Raw genomic sequence first — 25,289 nt, forward strand, 5'->3', positions numbered from 1 at the left:
CCGCCCAGCACAGACCAGTGCAGACCAGTGCTGCCCCTGGGTGGAGAGCCAGCAGCAAACCTGGGCTTTTCAACCCAAAAATCTCCCTGTGGGAGGCACCAGCTGGCACAGGATGCACCCAGGGGGGGCCTGGGCTGCCCCTAAAATCAGCCCAGCACGCTGAGCCCTGACCCAGCCCCAAAATCCCCCAGCACAGCAGATGCCCTGCTCACACCCACAAAGGGAGGCTTGGCAGGATCTGTCCCTGTGATTTAAATGCAGCTCAGGGCTTGTTTCATGTTTGTGAGGAGCTGGATGCTCTCGCTGCGCTCTATAAATAACGGAGGGTTGGAATTATGTGAATAAGAGTTCATTAGAGATGATTTGATGTTGAGCGCTTTGTTTCTTTTTCTGCTCGGGAGCTGCACATGATAATTCTTTAAAAACCACACCGAGGTGGTTTTGAGCAATGTCTCTGGAGGAGCATCTGTGTGAAGGACAGCGGCCGAGAATCCAGCACTGCTGGGGGATCTCCTCGCTGCTGAGGGCACAGCCCCAGCCCAACTGTGACCTCTCCTCCTGCTCTCCCTGCCAAAATGGACCTGCTGCTCCACCATTAAATGATAAAGCCTCATTATTACCGTCCCTGACTGCCTGACCCATAACACCAGCAAAATAAAATAAATTACAAAAAAAAAAAAATCAATACAGACTCTCCAAAACACACAAATTCCAACTCTGCCAGCCCCCGGAGCAAATAAGTACAAGAAACCAGTTCCAAATAAATAAATAAATAAAAGGAATAAATTAATTAAATAAAGCAAAGTTTCCACAGCTTTTGCGTGCTGCCAGCCCAGTCCTGTGACCTCCCCTGGCTGGAGCCAGCCCCTGGAGCATCCCACAGCCACAGCAGGCTGCCCACAGACCCCTCGGGGGGCTGGAGTTCAAACAGAAAATCTATTTTTAATGACTTTGGGGAGTGGAGTAGAGATGCCAACTAGTTCAGTGTAATTAAAGCCATCTATCACTCACTGAGCAGGAGCCCAAAGTTGATGAACTTTCCAATGAGATTTGATTCTTTCCTTTATTCATGAGAAAAACTCTGCTTTGTGCTGGGGCAGGAGACGTGAAAAAATGTGGGAAGGAGCAAGGAGGACGCCTCAGCTGCAGCCATTAATGTGTCAGGGTGACGGGGAAAATCAAGTCAGACTTTCCCAGAGGCTGTAAAAAGTCTGGCAGACTCTTCCCACTGCTCCTCCCTCCCGTGCCTCCAGGCAGAGCTGCAGGTGGAATATCCTGCTGGGCTTTGCCTTTGCCAGGAAAATTCCCAGTGTGGAGGGGTGGGAACGCTGTGGCTTTGCTGAGCAGGACATGTGGGTGCAATGTGCCTTGGGCTGTGGAAATCCCTGCCTGGAAACTGCTGCTCCTGCCTGGTGGAGACCCCAGGGAGTGTGGAAGGAGCAGCAGTGAGTGGGATGCAGGAAATGCACCCATGGGGCAGAGCCAGGACACAGAGGAGAGGGGAAAGGGGGAGTTTTAACCACAAATAACAGAGGAGCATCCCCGGGGTGCCGTGGAGCTCCCAAAGATGGGAATGGCTCCAGCATCCGTCCCTGTGCCACAGGGGCAGTGCTCTGGCAGCTGCAGGGCTCCTGCAGGAGCAGCTCTGCTGCCCCACACCTCACTCTGAGGGGCTCTCAGAGCCCCCCCGGGCTGTCAGAACCAAATCAAGGCCGGGAAGTTGTGGCAGAGAAGCAGCGAGTGGGAGAGGACAGGGAGACAACGTTGCCATGGCTACGAGGGGATTATTTAATTACAGCACTGCAGATGCACGGAGAGAGCCCCTTCAACTCTGATCCAGGCAACCTTTGCTTGGGCTTGGCTTTGCTGCTATAAGAACCTCATTAACATCTGAGGGGGACAAGCTGTGCTGGAGCACAGGGACTGGATCATTCTGGAGTGAGGGATCAGATCTGCAAACATTCCCATCTCCTTGGCTGCCCCAGACCCTCCGTGCAGCGTGCCAGGCTCCCGAGGGAGGTGATGAAAGCAAGGACAGCCTCCTCTGGGAAGCAAGAAAGGCTGAAAAAACAGCAAATATCCCGAAGTGAGGCTTGCTGGAGCAGGAAAATTGTCCTCAAGCCAGAGTTTTCTGCATCCATCCGGCCCAGCATCCCGGCAGGGCTCGGAGCAGCCTCGTGTTCTGGCACACGGGCTCCTGCAGACAAACACTTCCCTGTGGTTTACCACGGCTCCAGTTAATCATCACATCAATATGGAACATCTGAGCGGGGTTTGTTGGAATAACAAAGTGCCAGGCAGAGATCCCAGCCCGCTCTCAGCTCCCAGGAGCAGCACAGCCTCGTCCAGGAGGGGAAATGGGATTTCATCTCCAGCACGAGACTGTGCGGGGGCTGCTCGGTCTGGCAGCTCCTCCTCTGCCCCAGCAGGTGACAGTGACACCCTGGGGCTGCAGGGTGGGCACGGGGGCAGGTGTCCCTGCCTGGCACAGGCACTGGGTGTCCTGTCCCTCACCCTCGCTGGGCTCCCAGCTGTGGCCGGAGGCTCAGCCCATCATTTGGGATGCCACTGTGGCATCTGCCCCCTGCTCGGGCTGGCACAGCAGTGCCAGCCCTGGGTGACAGCCCCAAAGTGCCCTGGCAGCCCCGGCTCTGCCTCCTGCCTCGCACACACCATCTGCACCTGGGGCTGTGGGGCCAGGCAGGGACTGTGGGGCCACCCTGTGCCCACCTGCCCCCAGAGCTGGGCAGAGCTGTGCCCACACCGAGGCAGGAGGAAATTCTGTCATCTGCAGCGCTGGAAGGAGATCTGGAGTGCAGGCCTGGCTGAGGAACTCACAGGAGCTTCTGGAATGGCAAATGCATGAAATTCATGGATGGGATAATGAGGTGCAGCCACACATCCACTCCTGCCTGGCTCCTCTGAGCTGCTCCTGCCCCCAGGGCGCTGGTGACAGCTCAGTGTCCCCATGCACGGATGGACAGGACCCTCAGCAGATCCTTCTCCTTTGGAACCCTAAACCACTTCATTTCTTACAGAACTGACCCACAGAAGCTCTCCCTGACAAGAACGGGGTGCCAAAAATGAGGAATGGGATGCTAAAGGTCTCCCCAACAAGGACAGGGCCCTGCTGTGATGGATCCATGTCCCTGGATGCCTGGAAAGCCACCACACCTCAGGGGAGTGGCAATTTCATTCCTGACTGCACAAAAAGGGTCAAACGAGCTCCTGGAAGCCAGGATGGTGATCCAGGCAGGAGCTGCCCTCTCCTCAGGAGCTGCCCTCTCCTCTCTGTCACCCTGCCCTCTCTGCCAGGGTGACAGAGCCTCCCTGCTGCTGTGGGAGTCCCCTCTGGATCCCAGGCTGATGTTCCTGGGGCAGCCAGGGCCCCTCCCCGTGCTCCTGCCAGAGGACATCACTGCTGCCATCACAAGTGGCTCCCTGACGTGTTGGCACCGTCCTCTGGTGCCACCCTGCCATGGCCACCAGCTGATGAGCAGTGCCCTTTGATTAGCCCAGGCCTCAGGGGAGCTAATTAATCAGGATAAAAGTGGGGCAGCCTTCCAAAATCTCCGGGCTCAGGTGGGGATCAATCCAGCTCAGGAAACTTTCATCTCGCATCAGTTCACAGCCCCTGCTTTGCCTGGCTGCCATGGAACTCTTGGCGTGCTCCCTGCAGTCATTTAAAAGTTTTAACAGAAGCTCAGAAAATTAATTAAGGTGAATAATTATAAAGTGTGCGCTTCTTCCCCTCTCTGTTTGGTGAGAAAACAGCAAAAATAGAATTCGGAATAATTCTGGAGTCGTAACCAAAGTAATTGGGTGTTCAACGAGCACTCACAACTGGGCTGTGCTTAGAAAAATTACTGTTTTACTCAGAGCATTTTGCCAGAGAGTCGTTAACAGCACAATGCTCCCCTTCCTCGGGTCTCTAATTAGGCCTGGAGCCTCCAGCCCTGGTGCCTGCCCAGCCCTGCAGGTGATGCTCCCTGGGCTCCTCCCAGCTCCAGGACAGGGGCAGGGCAGGGGCAGAGCCCCTGGCAGCGGGCAGTGGGAGGAGATTCTGTTCTGGCAGGGTGGGCAGCCCTGGCACAGGTGCCCAGAGCAGCTGAGGCTGCCCCTGGATCCCTGGCAGTGCCCAAGGCCGGGCTGGATGGGGCTGGGAGCACCTGGGACAGGGGAAGGTGTCCCTGCCATGGCAGGGGTGGCACTGAGTGGATTTAAGGTCCCTTCTAACCCAAACCATTCTGTGACACCCTGAAGGTGGGGATGCCTTAGAGGGGAACACACCTTGTGAGGAGCCAGAGCACCCAGCTGGCAGCACCCTGAGCACTCATCAACCCCATCCCTGCTCCGAGCAGCTCCTGGGCTGGCTTGGAGCCCCCAGAGCCGTGTCCCAGCAGGGATGGCCATGCTGGGAGCTCAGCCCCCCAGCTCTGCTGTGGAACCCTGCATCTCCAGGCTGTGGATGCTGGGCCTGCTGCCTGGGAGTGCCTGCAGTCTGTTTCTCCTGGCTCCCCAGGAACAGCACACGCCAGACAGCAGAGCCCCTTCCCCCAGGCTGCCAGCCTGCAACTCACGGATTCACTTCACTTGTTAAACAGGATAGTGGCAGGCTAAGATAAAACAGAAGAGTTTAAAATGACAAACAGACTCCTAAATGGGACTAGAGTCTTAATGAAAACAGTAATGAATGAATGAGGCAAGCAAATATTCCCCATTAATATTAGACAGATAGATTAGATCCCTGGGTGCTGCATTTAAAACCGACATGAAATTACTTCAATTACTCTGCATTGATAAATAACAAGGCCGTATTTACTGTTAAAACACATTTCCTCCACCCTCCCCCACGCTTGCTTTGGCTTCTTCTGCTTCTCAGGAGGGAGAGGAGATCAGTGAGAGGATGGAAATGCAGCGGGCTGGGAGCTTCCCTCGTGCCCATGGGTGTGCCCGTGCTCACAGGGGTTCTTGGATGAGGGGAGAGACGAGGATCTGACTCCATGGTTCAGAAGGCTGAGTTATTATTTTATGATGTATATTACATTAAAACTGTACTAAAAGAATAGAAGAAAAGGTTTCATCAGAAGGCTGGCTAAGACTAGAATAGGAAGGAATGATAACAAAGGTTTGTGGCTCAGACTCTCTGTCCGAGCCAGCTGGGCTGTGATTGGCCATTAATTAGAAACAACCCCATGAGCCCAATCCCAGATGCACCTGTTGCATTCCACAGCAGCAGATAACCACTGGTTACATTGTGTTCCTGAGGCCTCTCAGCTTCTCAGGAGGAGCAATCCCAAGGAAAGGATTTTCCATAGGAGATGCCTGCGACACAGGGAGAGCTGGGCTGCTCGGCACCCAGCCAGGGTGTTCCAGGGCAGCTGCCCCTGGAGCAGCCCCACCAGGCTCAATCAGCACCATCAGCTCTGCCATTCCAGCCCTGGCAGTGCTGTGCAAGAGGCAGAGCAATCACTGGCAGCCACTTCAAACCCGGTGCTCACAGCATCCTCCCCTCTCAGAAATTCACTCTGCTTCCACTTGCTGGTGGGTACAGCTGCTCAGCATCCTCCTTTCCACGCTGGGAAAGTGAGATTAACCTGATCAGAGGCCTCTTCTGATGAAGAGATCATAGATGGATAATTCCTGGGTGTTTGCTGGCATTTACATGCTAATGATGAAAGGCACTCTGGTAAAGGTAATGTCAACACGAGTCCCTTGTCCTTGCATCTCAGCCTCCAGCCCAGCCATCTGTTCTCAGGGTTCAGAAAAGCTCTGGAGAACAGGTTGCTGCTAGAAAAGCTGCAAAAGCTCCCTCCCAGCTCTGCTGCCTCAGCCTGTGAAGCTCCATGCCTGGCTGGAGTGTCCTGGGTGCTGGGGGTGCTCAGAGCTGTGGGATAAGCAGAGCACTAAAGCACACCCTGGCTGGCAAACCACTGAGGTCTTGCTGCTGGAGGATCTTAAATATCTGCAAAAAACCCCTCACTTAGCCTCATCACATACAGTAAACAAGAAAGACATAAAATATCTCAATTCAGGGGTACAGGAGCAGCAAAGCATCCAGAGATCCCGAGTCCTTGCTGCAGATCCAACATCCCACATTTCCTGAGGGAGAGGAGGGGAATAACCCCCTGCTTCCCCCCAGCTGAGATGCAATCCCCTGGGGAAAGGCCAGGGTGCTGCTGCTGGAGGATCCACTGAGGGTGGGAATGGGGCAGGAGGGGGCTCTGTGAACCGGGCAGGGGTAAATTCACCCCCAGAAGACAACAAAACCCAGGCCTGGTGCTTTCCCAGCTGAAACCAGGGGTATAACAGCCAAGTGGGGAGGGAGAAATGCTCAGAGCTCTTCCCACAGCTCAAGGGACAGATGACCTTTCCAATACTCTACCTGTATAAATCTTACTTAATGAAATAATAATAAAAAAAAAAATAAAATACGATGAAGGTTAAAGCGTTCCCTGCAGCAGATTTACACTGAAAACAAGGCCTGCTCAGGCAGCAGTGGGTTTACACAACAGCCCTTTAACATTCCTTTCCTAACGACTGGGGTGACTCCTGAGCAGCCCCAACCACAGGACGAGCGATCCCAGCCAAGGGCAGCGTGCCAAGACCGCGGCAAAGGAAACAGCTCCAGCCTGGGCTGTGCTAAACACACAATTAGGGTTTGGCTGGGTCACCAGGCACAACACGGCGGTTTTCCCCCATCAAACCTCCCCACAACCTCCCCGGCCCTCGGGACATGACTTCACTTGCAGTGCCACCACAAGCGAGCTCTTTAAACAGCCCAGAGCAAACACGGCTGCTGCGGCTTGGAAGCGCCCCTGGGAAAGTGGGAGCACCAACACAGGGCCTCCCGTTGTGGGAAATGAGAGCTGGGATGGGTTTTGTAGACAGAAAAGGTCGGGTAAAGGGTTTGGCTCTGATCTTTACCTGCTTTTCCTTGGGCTGCTGTTCTGCTGCATGGGAGATGTGGAATCAAAGAGCAGCTCTGGGGCTGCGGCGCTGCTCTGGTGGGAGGCAGGCCTGATATGAGCTCAGAGCCTCCATAGAGACCCCAGAATTGCTGCATTAATGCTCCCAGGGCTGACACAAGCTCAGAGCCCCCACAGATACTCCAGAATTGCTGCATTAATGCTCCCAGTGCTGATACAAGCTCAGAGTCTTCATAGAGACCCCAGAATTGCTGCATTAATGCTCCCAGGGCTGATACAAGCTCAGAGCCTTCATAGAGACCCCAGAATTGCTGCATTAATGCTCCCAGGGCTGGTACAAGCTCAGAGCCTTCATAGAGACCCCAGAATTGCTGCATTAATGCTCCCAGGGCTGATACCAGCTCAGAGCCTCCAACAAACCCCAGAATTGCTGCATTAATGCTCCCAGGGCTGATACAAGCTCAGAGCCACCACACAAACTCCAGAATTGCTGCATTAATGCTCCCAGGGCTGATACCAGCTCAGAGCCTCCAACAAACCCAGAATTGCTGCATTAATGCTCCCAGGGCTGATACAAGCTCAGAGCCTCCACACAGACCCCAGAATTGCTGCATTAATGCTCCCAGGCCTGATATGAGCTCAGAGCCTCCATAGAGACCCCAGAATTGCTGCATTAATGCTCCCAGGGCTGGTACAAGCTCAGAGCCTTCATAGAGACCCCAGAATTGCTGCATTAATGCTCCCAGGGCTGGTACAAGCTCAGAGCCTCCAACAAACCCCAGAATTGCTGCATTAATGCTCCCAGGGCTGATACAAGCTCAGAGCCACCACACAAACCCCAGAATTGCTGCATTAATGCTCCCAGGGCTGATACAAGCTCAGAGCCTTCATAGAGACCCCAGAATTGCTGCATTAATGCTCCCAGGGCTGACACAAGCTCAGAGCCTTCATAGAGACCCCAGAATTGCTGCATTAATGCTCCCAGGGCTGGTACAAGCTCAGAGCCCCCACACAGACCCCAGAATTGCTGCATTAATGCTCCCAGGGCTGCCACACCAAGGCATTTGTCCCTGGCAGCCACCTCAGCTCCTGCTGTAAGCAGCTGCTTTGACATCAGCCTCTCAGTGCCCGGATCCAGCACTCAGAATGGTGGCATTTTGGGCAAATAATGCCATGAAACTATTTCTGCTCCATCGGAGACTGAGGAGCTTCTGCATGGATTTCCATAAATATCCCTGGCGTCAGTGCAGCAGCAGACCCAACAGACTGCCAGGGGGATCCTGCAGCCTGTGCTGAGCCTACCTACAGAGCAGCTCCAGGAAAAGCTCTGGGCTTGCAAGGGATTGGAGAGGACAGAATTAACCAGCTGCTGTGGGGACTGGGAGCCCTCAGCTGCCAGGGAGGCTGGGAACAAGGGGGAATCATTGCCCCAGGACGGGGCATTGAGCAGGCGGGCAGGGCAGGGATCAATGACAACGTGGGAATGCCAGAAACCAGGAGAAGGGCTGGTGGGTCCATGACCTGCTCTGTCTGTCCTCTGCCTCTGGCAGGAGCAGGGACAGGGACCCACAAGGGTGGTTCCTTTTGCCATGTGAAACCATGAAACCTCCACTTCTGGACCAAACCTGGTCCCTGGCACAGTGTTTGTCAGCTGCAAACCTCCTGTGTTCTGCCTCTGGCAGGGAGCAGGGACAGGGACCCACGAGGGTGGCTCTTTCTGCCATGTGAAAGACATGAAACCACCACTTCTGGACCAGTCCTGGTCCCTGGCATGGTGTTTGTCAGCTGCAAACCTCCTGTGTTCTGCTTCTGTCAGGAGCAGGGACAGAGACCCACGAGGGTGGCTCTTTCTGCCATGTGAAACCATGAAACCTCCACTTCTGGACCAAACACCTGACACAGTGTTTGTCAGCTGCAAACCTCCTGTGTTCTGCCTCTGGCAGGGACAGGGACCCACAAGGGTGGTTCCTTTTGCCATGTGAAACCATGAAACCTCCACTTCTGGACCAATCCTGGTCCCTGGCACAATGTCTATCAGCTGCAAACCTCCTGTGTTCTGCTTCTGTCAGGGACAGGGAGAGGGACCCACGAGGGTGGCTCTTTCTGCCATGTGAAACCATGAAACCTCCACTTCTGGACCAGTCCTGGTCCCTGGCACGGTTTCTGTCACCTGCCAGCCTCCCAGCAGGGTGAGTGCCCCTGGCAGGGGCTCTGCCCTGCCTCAGCTGCCTCCCTCCCCGCTGGGAGCCAGCGCTGCAGCAGCTGCTCCCAGGGCATTTCTCTGCAGGGTGGCTGGCAAGGGATGGGGTTAATGGTCCCACTGCACGTGTGACCTCTGTTCCCCCTCTCCAGAGCTCCTAATTACCCAGCTGAAGGAAGAGGGGCAGCCCTGGGGCTCTGCCAGCCCTGGCATCGATCTCTGCACCCCGGGAGAGATCCCAGGGAAGGCAGCTCCTCCCATCCCACCCAGCTAATCAGGGCCAAAACACGATAAAAACCCGAGCAGCAGCAGCAGCAGCAGCAGGTCCCCTCCTCAAAAATGAGAGCAGCTTGTGGGGGATGAATAGAGAGCGCTGCTAATGAAAAGGTGCCCGCCACGGCTGGGTCCCTGCTGCCCCGGCAGCCTGACAATTGGCAGATGAACCTCGGTGCTTTGTGTGCTCCCCCTCTTTATTCTCTGCTCATAAAACTGGCAGGAGCAGGGGCAGGACAGCGCTGCTGGCGGCAGCTGTGCTCAGGATGAAAAATGAGCAGCACATGCATGGAGGCAGCTGGAGCACAGCGAGGGACCCCGGGGTCCCTGGGGTTATTTCCCTCTCTCCAGAGGGGCCCTGAGCTTAACCCTTGCTTTCCTGAGTTGGAGCAAAGCAGCCACAGCCACAGGGCCGGGTCACCCTGGCTGTCCCCAACGCAGGCTGTGTGTCCTGGTGTGCCTGGAGTGCCAGGGCAGCTGCAGCCCTGCTGGAACAGTCACCGTGTGCTCACACATCATAGCAGAGCCCCACTGCTATGGGGCCAGCAGCAAGGGGACATCACCCGAGCTCATGGGCAAGGCAGGGCACTGCAGTGGGGCACAGCACGGGTGGCAGTGCCCCTGTCCATCCCAGTGTCCCAAAGCCACCCGTCCCCTGCCACCTCACCTCAGAGCTGCCTTTGCCTTGTGCCTGGCAGGAGCAGGAATGTTCTGCTGTCCCTGCAGAGCCCCCTCAGTGCCACCCTCGGCACACAGGGGGACATGGAGGCCACATTTTGTTTGCCCTCCTTGCTGAAGGGCCAGCCCAGGCTGTGTCCTGCCACCCACCGTGTCCGAGTGGCCTTGGGCACAGGGTGGGCACAGGGTGGGCACAGGGTGGGCACAGCACCGCATCTGCCGGCTCCCAGCAGCCTCCCAGGCCGTGCTGTGCCTCAATGCCGCCTCTGTTCCCGGCTCTGGCACGTCCCAGGGTGTCAGTGACACTGAAAAGCTTTGACTGGCCCTTTCTGTTTGTTTTCTTGGCACACGCGGGCACGGCTCCAATGGCCCGGCCTCGCTGTGCCCCGCAGCCCGCGTGTGCCTGGCAGGATTACTGAGCTGCAGCTCTGCCCACTGAAGGGGCTGGGCACCAAATGATGCCTCCCAGCCCCTCTGGCTCCTTCAGTGCCCATTTCCCTCTGCTTTTCCAGCACAGCTTCCCACATCCCAGAGCGGGTGACCGGTGCTGGGCACTGCCCAGGCTCCCCGAGGCTGCCAGAGCTCCAGGAGCATTTGGACAACACCCCCAGGGATGCCCAGGGTGGGATTTTGGGGTGTCTGAGCAGGATTTGGAGTGGATGGTCCTTCCATACCCTAGGATTCCATGAATCCTGGCTGGCAGAGCTGCAGGGTCCATCCCTCAGAGCCCACATCCCACGGGATGCTGCCTTGCCAAGTGAGCTCTGTAGCAATGCCAGTACAGACCCTGCTCAAACCTTCTCCACAGCCACAAAGGCCTGCTGCACACAGGGCAGGAACACAACGCTCAGTTCTCCAATTCTGAACCATTCAGGGCTCTTGAAACTGTTCAAACACTGCACAGACCTGGGAGGAACATCCCAGGCGTGGCAGGTTTGTGTCATTTTACAGAGCCTTGAAAATCCAAAGCATTTGAGTGTCCTCAGCAGCTTTAAAGGTCACAGAGTGGTATCACTGCTGCCTCCACAGCCTGGCCAGGGCCCTGCTCGGTGTTTGCTCCAGGAACACTCCGCAGTCTCCACGGCTTTTTAGCAGGATTGCTCTCCAACTCCATCACGCTGTCCTTGCCAGTCAATTTTCTGCTACTCCATCACTTTCCCATTTGTATATCATTACACACGGCTGTCAAAAATAATTTAGGAACCTGACGGGCAGTGTGAGGAACGAGCTGTCCTAAGCATATCCCAAACTCCTGGGTTCTGCAGGAAAATGAGCTCTAAGCCTTTTTCCCCACAGAAGGAGCCCGGCGTGGCTGGGTGTAGGACATGGGTCTGTTCCCACCCGTGGACACATCAGTGAGACCAAGGAAACATCTCAGGAGACAGCACAGCCAAGCTTCAGGGCCACAGGGAACACTGAGAGTGGTCAGCACGCACGGTTTGATCACTCTGAGGTGATCCTCCCTCCTCCCTGTGCACACCAAGCCACTTTGGGCTGAATTTTAACACTTTGTTCGCGTTGGAGACTGGAAAGTTCATTGGGTTCTCCCAATTTACTGCTCTGTAATGTCTTGTAGGCATTTTGCTTTTTCCATAGGGAAGACAGAGCTGGGCTGGCCCTGCCCACGGTGACCTTGGGCACCTCAGCCTGTGGTAAGGTGCCAGACTTGTCTCAAGGCTAAAGAGGAGCCCTGGAGGGATGGTTTGGATTCCAAGAGCAGATTTAGACCAACAGGGACATCCTGCTTCTCTCTGGATCCCCAGGCTGTGGAACTCCAGTGCAGGCAGGGCAGGGGGAGCCTCACTTTGTACAGGCAGGAAAAGGATCAGAGAACCCTGGACCAGCCTGAGCTGAAGGGTCCCACAAGGATCAGTTCCAAGCCCTGTCCTGCACAGACACCCCAAATCCCATCCTGGGCATCACATTGTCCAAACATCCCTGGAGATCTGGCAGCCTTGGGGCTGTGCCCATTCCCTGGGGAGCCTGGGCAGTGCCAGCACCCTCTGGGAAAGAGCCCTTCCCTAAAATCCAACCTAAACCTGCCCTGACAGCTCCAGATCAAACCCCTGAGTCCCCTCTGAGCACGAGGGGCACCCACGAGGTGGGAGCAGGCAGCTCCTCCCTTGGCCACAGTAATTTGGGGGTTTCTGATGAGTTTAGTGGGGAGGCTTTGCCTCCTGCACAGGAGGCGTCAGCAAAGCCCTGAGAGCCCACACTGAGCACCACAGACAGATCCAGCTGGGACACTGCAGCTCCCATTCCTTGGAGCCTTTCCTTCCTCCCAAAGGTCCCCTGGTGCTGCAGGAGGGTGCAGGGTGAGCCAGGCTGGCTCTGCCTGTCCCCACCAGCCACAGAGCTGCTGCTGCTGCAATGCTTTAACTCATTTTCATACATTTATGCCGAGACTAAATTTGTCCCTGCATATTTTCCTCCCCAGCCTAGTAATCAGTAGTGGAAATAATTTGCTGTTGTCTGCTCTGATGTTGCCATCTCTTGCACACATCCAAGTGACAAAGACATCAGGCCCTCAAAGTCCGATTGAAGAATAATTGGAAATCCAAAGTGGCACTAAATGTTATTTTCTAAATAAAATGCATTAAATTACAGAACATGAGGCTGTCAAGCATTAAAAAAGATTAGTTAGAGGCAGAAAAGAAATATTGTTCAACCCTTCAGAGACTTCATTACATGCAGAGGATACCCCTGTGTTCTTTGGGACAGGCAGGGGGAAAGGGAATGCAAAGCTATGGAAATATTTCCAGCAGCCTGTGCTGTCCCACATGGGCCTGGCTGCCTCTGCACTGCTGGATTTGCATCTCAGTTGCTGGATAAATATCTAGAGAGATAGATACACGGATATGTGGATAAATATAGGTGAGAAAGGCAAGATGGGTGTGCGGAAAAGCAGCAGATAAATCAAGAAGAAGCAGAGGGCAGAGCAATCCCTGCCTCAGTGCCTGCAGGGAGGAGAAGGCCCAGCACAAGGACAGGAGGGATCCTGGATCTCTGCAGGGATGGGGATGGCAGCCAGCCCCGGGTGCCCAAATCACCCCAAACCTGCAGAAAAGGGACAAATCCGGACACAGGTCCAGCAGCTGAGCCCCAGGGCTGTGTGTCTGCCTTGGCTGGGTGTTAATAAACCCAAATATTGCAGCAGCTGAGCTCAGAACCTCAGCAAAGCCCAGCCTGGCCGTGGAGCACAGAGACAATCGTATTTCACCCGGTAGGAGCTGCTAAATTCACACTTAGAGCAATAAAGGCACAGCCAAACAAACATGACCCCAGTGGGACCCGTGGCTGGGGCAGGCACATCCCAGCTACACAAACAGCAGAGCTGAGGTGCATTTATCCCAAATCCCTCCTCTCACCAGCTTTCCCCAGCAGCTCTGGCCCCTGGCATTAATACCCAGAGCCCAGCAGGCTGCAGGGGAGGCAGAATTATTTACATGGCTGCTTCCTGACAAGGATTAAAGGCCAGGTGAGGCTTTTCGTGGCAGTTTTTATTTATTTTATTTTATTTTTTTTTTAAATAAGAGCAGATAATTATCACCTGACATGGAGGTGCTGATGCACCAAGTGCTGCTGCCCCTGTGCTGGGGGAGAGGGCAGAGCAGCCCACACACAACTGGAGATGGATTTATTCCAGCTGAGGGCAGGGGAGCCAAATCCCTCTCTCCCAGGGTTTCATTAGCTGGGAATGGCTTTCTAACGAGATTTACACAGCCCAGCCTGGAGCCTGCCCCTGCTGCCCTGCACCCAAAGACAATAACCACGGGCAGCTCACGGGAGCCTCCTGTGCCTCTGTCTCCATCCTCCAGTGCTGTGACGCTGCTGAAATCGGGGTGACCTCAGAAACCCACAGAAACCCCACACAGAAACCCACAAACCCCACACAGACCCACACAAAAACCCACAGAAACCCCACACAGAAACCCACAAACCCCACACAGAAACCCACAAACCCCACACAAACCCCACAGAAACTCACACAAACCCCACACAGACCCACACAAAACCACATAAACCCCACACAAAATCCCCCACACAAAATCCCCCACACAAAACCCAATAAACCTCACAAAACCCACACAAATCCACACAAACCCCATGCAAACCCCCTCACAGGCCCCACACAAAACCCCACACAAACCCCACACAAAAACCCACAGAAACCCACAGAAACCCCACACAGACCCCACACAAAACCCCACACTGGTGCTACAGCTTCAGAATCCTGCTGGTGGCTTAAAATACCCCTAAAACAACCAAAACTCAGCATTTGGACACTGCTCTCAGGCACAGGGTGGGGTTTTGGGGTGTCCTGAGCAGGGCCAGGGCTCAGTGATTCCTGTGGGTGCCTCCCAGCTCGGGGAATTCTGTCATCCCCTTTTTCCCTTGGAAATGAGGGCTCAGGTCCATTTTGGGTGGGTTATGGCTGTTCTGGATGGCTGCATGCCCCAAACAAAGCCTAAACCCAATCCCACCCCCCTGCTGCTGCCTCTCAGGGAGATTTTTCCTACAAATCCAACATTTCCTCCAGCATCCTGCTTGGACGAGGTGCCAGGGACGAGCTGGAGCCCAGGCCACCAGCCAGGACCACGCAGAGGCCTAAAATGGAAAAACCCAGCTTGTTTTTGAGTGCCTGGAGCCTGCCCCCTCCTCTCTGCAGGCACGGGAATGCTGTTTCTGGCACAGCTTCTCCAAATAAAAGTGTGGTCAGCTCTTTTCTGGATGGGTTTTTGAGCGAATTGTTTTTGTGGGCAGCGCTGTCTGCTCCAAGGCCCAGCCACACAGGGAGGAGTTATTGTTAAAGCCTGGCCTTGCCCTGCTTCCTTCCCGAAGAAAATGAAAATAAAAATACTTAGATGTAGTTCTTAGTGAGGTGTTAATAGCACCCAAGGCACTGACAGTTGTGAGTCACTTAAATGGATAAGGAAAAGCCCAAAAATAAAGCAGGAGGCAAAGGAGAAGTCCCTGATCCTAGTGCTGAGTGCTGTTCTCACTCCAACAGATTGGGGAAAATTGCTCCCTCAGCTCCAGAGACAGCCAGGCAGCAAACCCCGACCAAATCCTGCCCTCCATCTCCAGGGATTTTGGCCAGTTTGGTTTTGATGTGGCTCTGGAGGCCGGGGCAGGGTCCTTAAGGGCCTCACTAACAGAGCAAAAGGCAGCACCCTGCCTCTGAGAGCCTTAGAATCAGCGAATCCTGGAATGGTTTGCCTTGGAAAGGACTTTAAAGCTCATCTCATTCCACCTCCACCAGCCACCTCAGCAGCTGAGAGCCCCTCAGTGCCCGGGGCTCCTTTTTGTGCCCCCTCCCTCCCCAAACTTCCCGATTCCTCCACTGCTGGGATGGGATTCCTAAAGGCTCTTTGAATTCAGTTATTTGAAAGCATCTCTGGAGCCTTGCCAGGCCAGGGTGGGCTCTGCAGGCCCCCGTGCTGCCCCTGCCCAGCAGTTTGAAAGGGAGCACCAACAGTGGTGAAACTGGGATCAACTTTTCATGGGCATTTACCCATTCTAAAAGCTCACTCCAAGGAGTGCACGGGAATAGTTGCAGTTGGGAAGCTGATGCCTGGATTTATGGGTCTTCATAAACAACCTGGCACTGCAAACCCCACCCAGGGCCTTCTCTTCCCTCCTTGTCCTTGTTGGGCAGGAGCGAAGGGAGGAATGGCTGTGGGCCTGAGGGTCTGGAGGCTTTCCCAGATTTCCTGTGTGCCTCAGGACAGGTCACACAGCACCTCTACGCTTCAATCCTGATCTAAAAACCGATATTACGGCCCCATCTCCCAAATCTGGGAGCGGAGAGCCAAACATTCACAGCCTGGTGGGGGCTGCTGCAGAGAAACCGGTGGAAAAGGCAGAGGGAAAATAAAGAGGGAAAACAACAATCCCCCTGTGTGAGCAGCACGTTCCAGGCTTGATTACAATAAAAATAATTTCTTTAACACCCACACAGAAAGCTCCAGGCCGGGACTGCTGCTCCCCCTCTCTGTCTGGCCCCCAGCACTCTTGGCAGGGCCCTGGGCAGGGCTGGGGCAGGGGGAGCAGGCAGTGTTTAGTCTGCCAGGCACATTCCTGCTCGCTGCTCAAATAAATACAGGATTATTGATGGAGCTCCCTCCCCTCCCCAGCATCAGGCAGAAAGGCCACAGTTATCAAGTGGCTCCTCAGAACAGCACAGGGATGGGGCTGGAGGGACACCCAAGGCCAGAGGGGTTCTGGTTTAGAAAGGCAGGATCTGCCCCAGAGCTCAGGATTTCCATTTGGGATGCTGAATGTGCTCTCCAGGAACATCCCTGAGAAATCTCTGTACCTCCCTCCAGAAAATATCAACATTTTTTGCCACAGCAAAGTTATAATGGGAAATATTTTTCCAGAGGAGGAGGAGGAGGGAGAGCAAGAGCAAACCTCACAAAAAGTTGGTTTTTTTTCTGCTTTACAACCAGCCTTAAAACTTTTATATTTAGTCCCCGCTTGCAAGGCCATTCCAGCCACTTTCCCTGGGGCACATCCATAATTTTCAACCTATCTGGAGCCTGCAGGAGCTTGACTCAAGTTCCACCTCATCTGGGGGCATTTTTCAGAACCTTCGGGGGAAAAGGAGAAAAAGGCAAAGGCTTTAAGAGTCAGGGTGGATTTGAACTCTCTTAAATCCTTCTGCCCCTTTGAGCCTTAGACTGAGTCCAAGCAGGGGCTGGAAGCCTGGAGAGGGCAGTCCTGGGGGGGCTCTCAGCTGCTCCCCCAGCCCACACAGCCACCAGCAAAGTGCCACATTGTCCCAGGCTTTTGAGGAGCCCAGGCAAAGCCTGACCCAAAGAAAGCACTACAGGACAGAGCTTGAACTTGGCAGAGTCAGACCCAGGAATGGTTTGGGCTGGAAAGGAGCTTAAACCTCCTCCAGTGCCACCTCTGCCCTGGGGTCCCTTCCAGTGCCACCATGCCACCTTCCAGTGTCCCAGGGTGCTCCAAACCCCGTCCAGCCTGGCCTGGGACAATGGCAGGGGTGAGGGAAGCACTTCCAGGGGTGAGGCAGTCCTCCCAGGGGCTGGAGTGATCCAGCAGGAGCAGCTCCTGCACAAACCCCACCACAATACAGCGATCCTCCACGCCGCAGCCCTTTTTCCATTTCACCCTTCGCTGGATCATTTTATGCATCTATTCCCACTGCTAATTCGAACTAATTAAAGTATAAAATAGAATAATTTGTGCAATTTCAGAGCTCCCCTCAGCATATTGTGAGTTATGTTTCCTTTCTGTTGGTGCCTGATGTGAGCAATTCCCGGCCTCGCTGGCTCAGTACCCCCAAACTCCTCTGCTGGGGACACAAATTATTCCAGGAGCACGGGCATGGGGGACAAGGGGAACTTTAAAGGGGAAAAAGAATCCAAATTTGCTGCTAAATCTCATCACTGAGCACTGAGTGTGATATTTCAGATCTCTCCTTCAAGGCCTTTTCCCCCCTGGGAACATGGCTCTCTCCTTTTACTGCTGGTAAGGAGGACCTGGGTCTGTCTGTCTGTCCATCCAGGCAGGAAATCCTGCAGCATTCCAAACCCAGCCTTGGACATCAGCATCACCCACAGAGCTGGATGAGGCTCTGGACAGCGTGGGAGGTGCCCCTGTCCACTTCCAGTGGAGCTTTAAGGTCCTTTGCAACCCCAAAAAATTCTGGGAGTCCATGGGCTCAGCTTCCCTCAGGGTGGAGCAGGGGTGGTGGCACCAAATCTGGAGGGACATCAGAGCTCCTGGGGATGTCCCAGGTTCCTTTGCAGACCCCACAGGCCTGGGGAGCTGAGGCTCTGTGCCCGTGAATGTGCACGTAAGGGAAATTCTAGAAATACCTCAGGACTGCGGTGGCTGGAATGGAAATGAAACAATGGGTCTGTGGAAGGGGAGGATTTGGAAAGGGAAGCAAATGCCGAAGCAAACACGTGGGAACCCTGTGGCTGTGACTGGCAGGGGAAGAAACAGCCCTAATACAAAGAAAAACCAAAGCAAAACAAACAAACTGCAAACAGGCAAAGGCAGGCAGTGCTTGGGAGGAACAACCACACGAGCGATGTCTGCGACATAACTCACGCAGGAAAAACAAACCCAGCGACCCCCTGCTCACACCAGCCCTTCCTCCCGCCAAGTTTACTCTCCGAGGATTCCTCACCTCGCAGGCTTCTGCCCTGAGCTGCCCGCGTTTATTTTGGGTCGGGACAGACATCCCTGGGGGCTGGGGGAGGCTCTGGGGCCAGCAGCAGGTGAGCCCCAGCAGGGCTGACAAATGTGCGGGCAGCAGGAGCCCAGCAGGCTGCCCCACCTGCCTGGGCTCGGCTTTTTGGGCAATCCGTGCTAATTAACACATCCTCCCTGGCAGCCAGGTACCGTTAATGAGAGCTGACAAGTTTTTAGCGGAATTTCTTAATTATTCCTAATTGAGCTCGGGAATTTTGGGAGGATGGAGGAGGAGCTGTGCACACAGCCCAGGGGTACAGCCCTTCCTCTCCAGGGGCTGCTGTGCCCATCCCAGCTCCCTCTCTGTCCCAGCCCATGAGCAGGTGGAGGGGCCCAGGGGAGAGAGGATTTTGGACACCTCTGGTTGGGATCCAGCCGAGCCCTTCTCCCTGTGCCAGTGTCCAAAGTTTGCTGAGATTGTGTCCAGCTAACTGGCTGTTCAAGTAGCAGATAATGTAGTTAAAAATTTAATCAGTTCATTTTTTTCCCCTCTTGATGACTGCAGAGCCTTTTATCCACGCCTCGTGCATTTTTTATCATGTTTTCTCAGTTCTCTTCAGGACACCATCGGTATTTACAGCCCTGCTCAGGCTCCAGGACTGATGGGCTCCCCTGTTTTTCTCAGCCCTCACTCCCATCCAACCTCTCCTAAATCATCTGGGCAGCTCCTGTCGGCCTCCCCCTCCCTCAGCATCCAGAAAATTCAGCCCAAAGCAAAGCAGTTTGCACAGGACTGAAGCCTTTGGGGGTTACAGGGCAGGGGAATGCACAACAAATTATCCCTGGAGAGCTGCGGCTCCTGGCACAGGGGCACTTGCAAAGCAAATATTTCACTGCTCCCAGAGCAGGCTAAAAGACAATTCCTTTACCTAAAGCCACAGTGATGGATGTGGAGGGGGAAGGGGGAGTTCAGTCGGTGGAAAAGCAACAGGTCTGGGAATCAATGAGGAGGAGCTGTGGCTGCCCCATCCCTGCAGAGTTCAAAGCCCGTTTGGATGGGGCTTGGAGCAGCCTGGGGTGGGGTGAGATGAGATCTGAGGTCCCTCCCAACCCAAACCGCTCTGTGGTTCTCTGATTCCATCAAAGAACACAAACCTGTGCCCTCCAAAGCCACAGAGGGCACATCCAGCACTGCCTGGAGCAGCAGGGGCTCCCTCAGAGCTCTGCTGTGTTTGGTGGTGTTGGTGGGGTGGTTCTGGGCTCTTCTCTCTGCCTGGGGAGCGCTGAGGCTCCCAGCCAGAGCAGGAGGCGGCTCTGTCCCAGCCCTCAGAGCAGCAGAGGGAAATCCTCCCCGGTGGGTGGATCAGCCCTGGCTGGGCTGGGAGCAGTGCAGGGATTGTGGAGGACGGTTCTGCAAGGTGAATTTTGCACCTACAGCCCTCTGGGCAGTGCCTGCTGAGGAAGGTGCTGCTGTTCCCCCCAGCACCTCACCTGGGGCTTCACCTGAGCAGCGCCAACAACTGAGGCATCATGAGCTGGGAGATAAGGAAGGGAAAATTCGTGTTGGCACAGTGGTTTTGGGCAGGAAGGAGGCAGTGGGGGCAGAGGGAGAGCCTGCTCAGCACCAGCTCCTCTGCCCCTGCAGCTCCCACCTGCCAGGAGCCCCTGATGCCCAGGCTGGGGTGGAAAGGGCCCTCCTGGGATGTTTTCCCTCACCCCTAACACAGGATCTTCCCTCCAGCCACCACTTCGATCCTGCTGATTGAAATTCCACGTCTGCAGCCCTTGATTAGGTGCTGAAATCTTTCGGAGCCAGCAATCCCTGCCCTGGGTTTGATCGAGCTCCTCTCACTCCTGCCTTAAAAATAACCAAATTCCTTCCTCTGTCGAGAGCAGCGAAAATCTTTGGCCCCGTTTTTGCTGATGCTAACACAATGCCCACAGCCCTGCCAGGCTGGGGAGCAGAGGGGGCTCCTGCAGCCTTGGGGCCATCAGAGCCTCCTCATCCCACGGGATTGATGGAGCTGGAGCTTTCAGGCACCGAGGGAGCCCAAGGGCCTCGCTGACAGCCAGACAAGTGATGCTGCTGGGCTGAGGTGCAGAGCCACCCCTCAGCACCAGCAGCACTTGTGGGAGCCCCAGCCCTTCCCTCGGCAAGGGGGAGAGCAGAGAAGGTTTTCTGCACATGCAGGGGTTGTTGGTGAGGGCTCTGTGACAGACTCTGTGACAAAATGGGAATTTTTAAATCGGGGGGCGTTGGTGGCCCCACATCTATCAAACATTGCCATTAATCCTTCACCTGCTGTTTGATCAGCCCTGGGTGCACCTCACGTCTCATCAGTGAAGCAGCAATGTGACCAATTCCATGTCAATATATTATTTTTTGTGGGCTTTTTTTGTGTTTTTTGTATTTTCCTGATAGAAACTGTTAATTGAATTTGTCTGTGAAAAATGAGGCAGCTCACGCTGGGCAGTGGCTGAGAAGAGCCATGGTCCCCTCACTGTGACTGTGTTGGTCCCCTCACCACAGAACCCATGGTGAATTTGGGGACAGGACCCAAAATTTGGGATTTTGGGGAGATCAACTCTGCCAGCACCCACCAGACCCAGTGCTATTCCCACCCTTGGACCCCACAAAGCTCTTGCAATGCCACCCATCTCCATCATCTCCATCATCACCATCCTCTCCATCCTCCCCAACTCCATCCAGCTCTCCCCAGCCTTGCTCAGAAATGGGCCTGTGTGCAGAAATGGGCTTTGTTTGCTCCACCAACACTGAGAAATGAATTCCTGCTTTAAATAGTGTCAGAGCCACTTCTCCTTTCCCCTGTGAGTGTCTGAAAGCAGGTGCTGAGAGAAGGGAACCTGAAAGAGCTCCTAATAACCACCCTTAAACCGAGTGGTTCAAGAGCCCCGAGTGCCTGGAAGCAAAGTTTCTTTATTCCTCTCTCCCCCAGATTGGGCTGTGCAACTGTTGCTTCTGTGCTTTGTGGGAGTGAAATCAAATGTCAAATATTCTGCTTTGGAAGGAGTTGGCAGCGAGACATGAAAGGCTCAGGGAGAGCTCAAAAAAAGAGGGAGGGAAAAACTGGAGCAAAGCACAGACAGGGCTGGGACAGGAGCCAGGGGATGGGGAAGGGCTGTGCCTGCAGCCACAGCTCCAGATCTGAGCAGGGAGAGGCTCTTTTCCCTGCAGTTCTGCACAAAGCTGCTCCTGGCTGCTGCCTGCACAGAAGGGAGCCGGGCTCCGTGCCGAGGAGCTCCCTCCGTCCTTTGTGGGAAGCATCTCCACAGCTCCATCCCCACATCCCCACAGCTCCATCCCCACAGCTCCATCCCCACAGCCCCACAGCTCCATCCCCACAGCCCCATCCCCACAGCTCCATCCCCACAGCCCCACAGCTCCATCCCCACAGCTCCATCCCCACAGCCCCACAGCTCCATCCCCACAGCTCCATCCCCACAGCCCCACAGCTCCACAGCTCCATCCCCACAGCCCCACAGCTCCATCCCCACAGCTCCATCCCCACAGCCCCACAGCTCCACAGCTCCATCCCCACAGCCCCACAGCTCCATCCCCACAGCTCCATCCCCACAGCCCCACAGCTCCACAGCTCCATCCCCACAGCCCCACAGCTCCATCCCCACAGCTCCATCCCCACAGCTCCATCCCCACAGCCCCACAGCTCCACAGCTCCATCCCCACAGCTCCATCCCCACAGCTCCATGCCCACAGCTCCATCCCCACAGCCCCACAGCTCCACAGCTCCATCCCCACAGCTCCATCCCCACAGCTCCATGCCCACAGCTCCATCCCCACAGCCCCAGGCCCAGGAGCTGCCCCCAGAGCCCATCCCAGAGCCTGTCCCAGGGCTGTCCCCATGCCTAGAGGGGCTCAGGAGGTGCCAGCAGCTGTTGGGGAGCACCTTGCCCAGGTGAATGGTACAAACCCCAGCACCTTCCCCAGGTGAATTCACAACCCCAGCACCTTCCCCAGGTGAATTCACAAACCCCAACACGTTCCCTAGGTAAATTCACAAACCCCAACACGTTCCCCACATAAATTCCACAACCCCCAGCACCTTGCCCAGGTGAATTCACAGCCCCAGCCATTCCTTGGGGCCGTGTGTGGACACAGCCCTGGCCTGCTTCTGTCTCAGATATCAAACCCCAGCTCTGAGCAATCCTCCCCCCACGTTTACTGCAGCACAGCCCTGCCAGGAGCAGCTGCTCCCTGTGGCATTCTGCTGTGGCAAATTTCGGTTTGTTCTCCATTTCCAGCCCTTAAAGGCCATTTTTTGCTGTGTATTCTCGGTCCTTCGGAGGGCACCTCCCACCATTTACAGCCTCACCCTCTGGAGCTGCTGGACCTCCCTCCTCCTCTCAGTTCTGACCCCTTTTCAATCATCAGCCTCCTTTAGAGAGAACCAGGGAGCAATATCTCCTTGGCTGCACTTTGCTGACCTATCACACTGCAGCATGGGGGCACTGGGGTCACCACAGGAGCTGACAGGATCCATATACATGAGCTGCTGGATTTTGGGACCCAGAGCATGCATTGCTGCAAGGGCAACAGGCAAATCCTGTGGCAAACCCTGCAGGGAATGAGAGGCAACAGCCCCCAGCTCCTGGAGTCTCCCCAAGGCAGAGCCGTGGCTGGAAATGGAATTAATGTTCCAGGAATATTCTATTATTTGCTAATTCTCTTCACATCTTTTTGTTTCACAATTAAGCAAATTAGCGCTTTGATGAATATTAAGACACTCTTGCCTCATAAAAGATGAGTTAGAGGCATTCCCCCTGGACTTTGCTCCTAATGAAAACACTTCCTCAACTGTTTGAGATCCACACTGGGTCCTTCCCTCCCTGCTGGGAGCATGGGCAGCACGTGGCTCCTGCCACAAAGTGACCAAGAATTAACATTTGAATAAAATAATTCAATTGCAAAGTTTGCACAGATCTCATTATCCAGCCCGAGCTGGATGGGATCTGAAATTTGTGGCTGCTGCAGATGCAAGTGTCTGTCCCTGAGTGTCTCCAACAAGCACAAAATGCCTTCCTCAGCCTCAGGGGTTCACTCCCTCAAGGTTTTCAGCAGGGAGAAGACTTTGCCCTCTTCTCAAACATTTCTTCCCTGCTTTCAAATTACTTTATAACCAAGGAACCCCTGCAGCTCATGACAGAGGCAGGAACAGCTCAGAGCCCCAAACCAGCTCAGTTCCCATCCCTTCCAGCCAGGAGCAAACAGGTTCAGCTCTCCCCCAAGCACTGCTGCCAATCTCTGCTCAGGGGCAGAAAAACCCGAGCTCCTCCTGGCCCTCCAAGGCCTTATCCCCATCCAGCCCCCCGGGGCTGATCCCCAGAGCACAGTGCTGAGGAAGTGTCACAGGCATCTCTTATGGAAAATCCTTTCCTTAGGATTTTTCCTCCTGAGAAGCTGAGAGGCCTCAGGAACACAATGCACACAATGGTTCTCTGCTGCTGTGGAATGCAACAGGTGCATCTGGGATTGGGCTCATGTGGTTGTTTCTAATTCATGGCCAATCACAGCCCAGCTGGCTCGGACAGAGAGCTGAGCCACAAATCTTTGTTATCATTCTTTGCTATTCTATTCTTAGCTTAGCCAGCCTTGTGATGAAATCCTTTCTTCTATTCTTTTAGTATAGTTTTAATGTAATATATATAATAAAATAATAAATCAGCCTTGTGAAACACGGAGTTCTGAAACATCTTCCCTCACCCTGGGACCCCTGTGAGCCGCACGGGCACAAGGAAGGGAGCAGGAATGCCCCGGGCAGGGCAGGGCAGGGAGCAGACACTCACTCACCTGGCGCTCTGACATGACGTACAGGTACTTGTGGTCGGTGGAGAAGGCCATGTCCCGCAGCACCCGGCTGCCGTCCTTGAACACCGGCACCACCTCGTACTGGATCCCGCCCTGGGGCGGCCCATCCGCCCGGATCTGCAGCACAAAACACACACACAGGTCAGGGGGCACCTCGCAGCTGCCAAATTCTGCCTTTGTTTTGAGGTGAGGGGAGGAGGGGGACAAGGTAGGAAAGGGAATGGATCCAAAAATCTCAGCTCTGAACTGCAGACCGAGCAGAGGCTGCGTGTGGGAGCAGGAGCTGGAGCAAGGGTTCTGTCTCCACTGTAGCCAGTGTGATTTCTCCACTCCAGGAGAAATAATGAGAGAGTTTTGTGGTTGCAAGGTGAGCACAGAGACCTCCAGTGAGCCGTGATTGACCATCCAGGGGGAAGGAAAACTGTAAACTTTTAAGATTCTCTCTAAAATAAACCTGAAAGGAGACCACAAAACTCTACAGCCAACAGCAAAGCCAAGATACTGCAGAGGTATTTTTTAATTCTCTAGACACCTATAGAATGACACTTGGATAATCTCCACCACCTCTTCCTGCCACGGAATCCTCCTGGAGCATCATCCCTGCTTGAAACCCGGGGATGCTGCTGCCACTTCCCTGCCTGGAGGATTCAGCGAGGCCAGGCCAGCCCAGCCCGTTGTGCTGAGCGAGCAGAGCTCTGGCACAGCCCCACCCGGTCCAAGCATCCCTCCGTGCCTCCCAAACACCGCCCTGCTCCCGCAGGAAAACCTGCCCGGGCTGTGACAAGCCCCGTCCCTGCCAGCAGCCGCTGCTGCGGAGGAAGCGCCTTCTCTTCCCCGAGTTAATAATTGATGGCCTCGGGGGCTGTGGGCAGCGGGATAAACAAACTCCGTACGTTGTCCTTCCCACCAGGATCTGCGCGTTTGGAGAGCCGCGGGATGGGAACGGGGCTGGGCGAGCCACGGGCGGGCAGCGACAGCGCTGCTGGGCCGGGGATGAGCCGGGGATGTACCGGGAATGAACCGGGAATGAACGGGAAACTGCCGGAGATGAGTCGGGATGTACCGGGAATGTGCTGGGATGTACCGGGAATGTGCTGGGATGTGCCGGGAATGTCCCAAGGATGTGCCGGGAATTGCCGGGATGTACCGGGAATGTGCCAAGGATGTGTCAGGAATTGCCGGAGATGAGTCGGGA

At 54.9% G+C, this 25,289-nt stretch overlaps 1 protein-coding gene across 2 annotated transcripts in view; it reads right to left on the bottom strand.

Annotated features, from left to right (window-relative positions):
• The window catches only part of PLXNA2 (plexin A2), a 143,596-nt gene that overhangs the window by 65,503 nt on the left and 52,804 nt on the right, over nt 1-25,289 (bottom strand). For both annotated transcript variants that reach the window (XM_071450326.1, XM_071450325.1), the window contains exon 4: nt 24,077-24,211. In XM_071450326.1, the coding sequence (XP_071306427.1) occupies nt 24,077-24,211 (135 nt within the window). The remainder of the gene's footprint in view (nt 1-24,076; nt 24,212-25,289) is intronic.

The sequence above is a fragment of the Agelaius tricolor genome, unplaced genomic scaffold, assembly GCF_023055355.1.
Source record: "Agelaius tricolor isolate 1412-34295 unplaced genomic scaffold, bAgeTri1.0.p SCAF_30, whole genome shotgun sequence".
NCBI lineage: Eukaryota > Metazoa > Chordata > Aves > Passeriformes > Icteridae > Agelaius > Agelaius tricolor.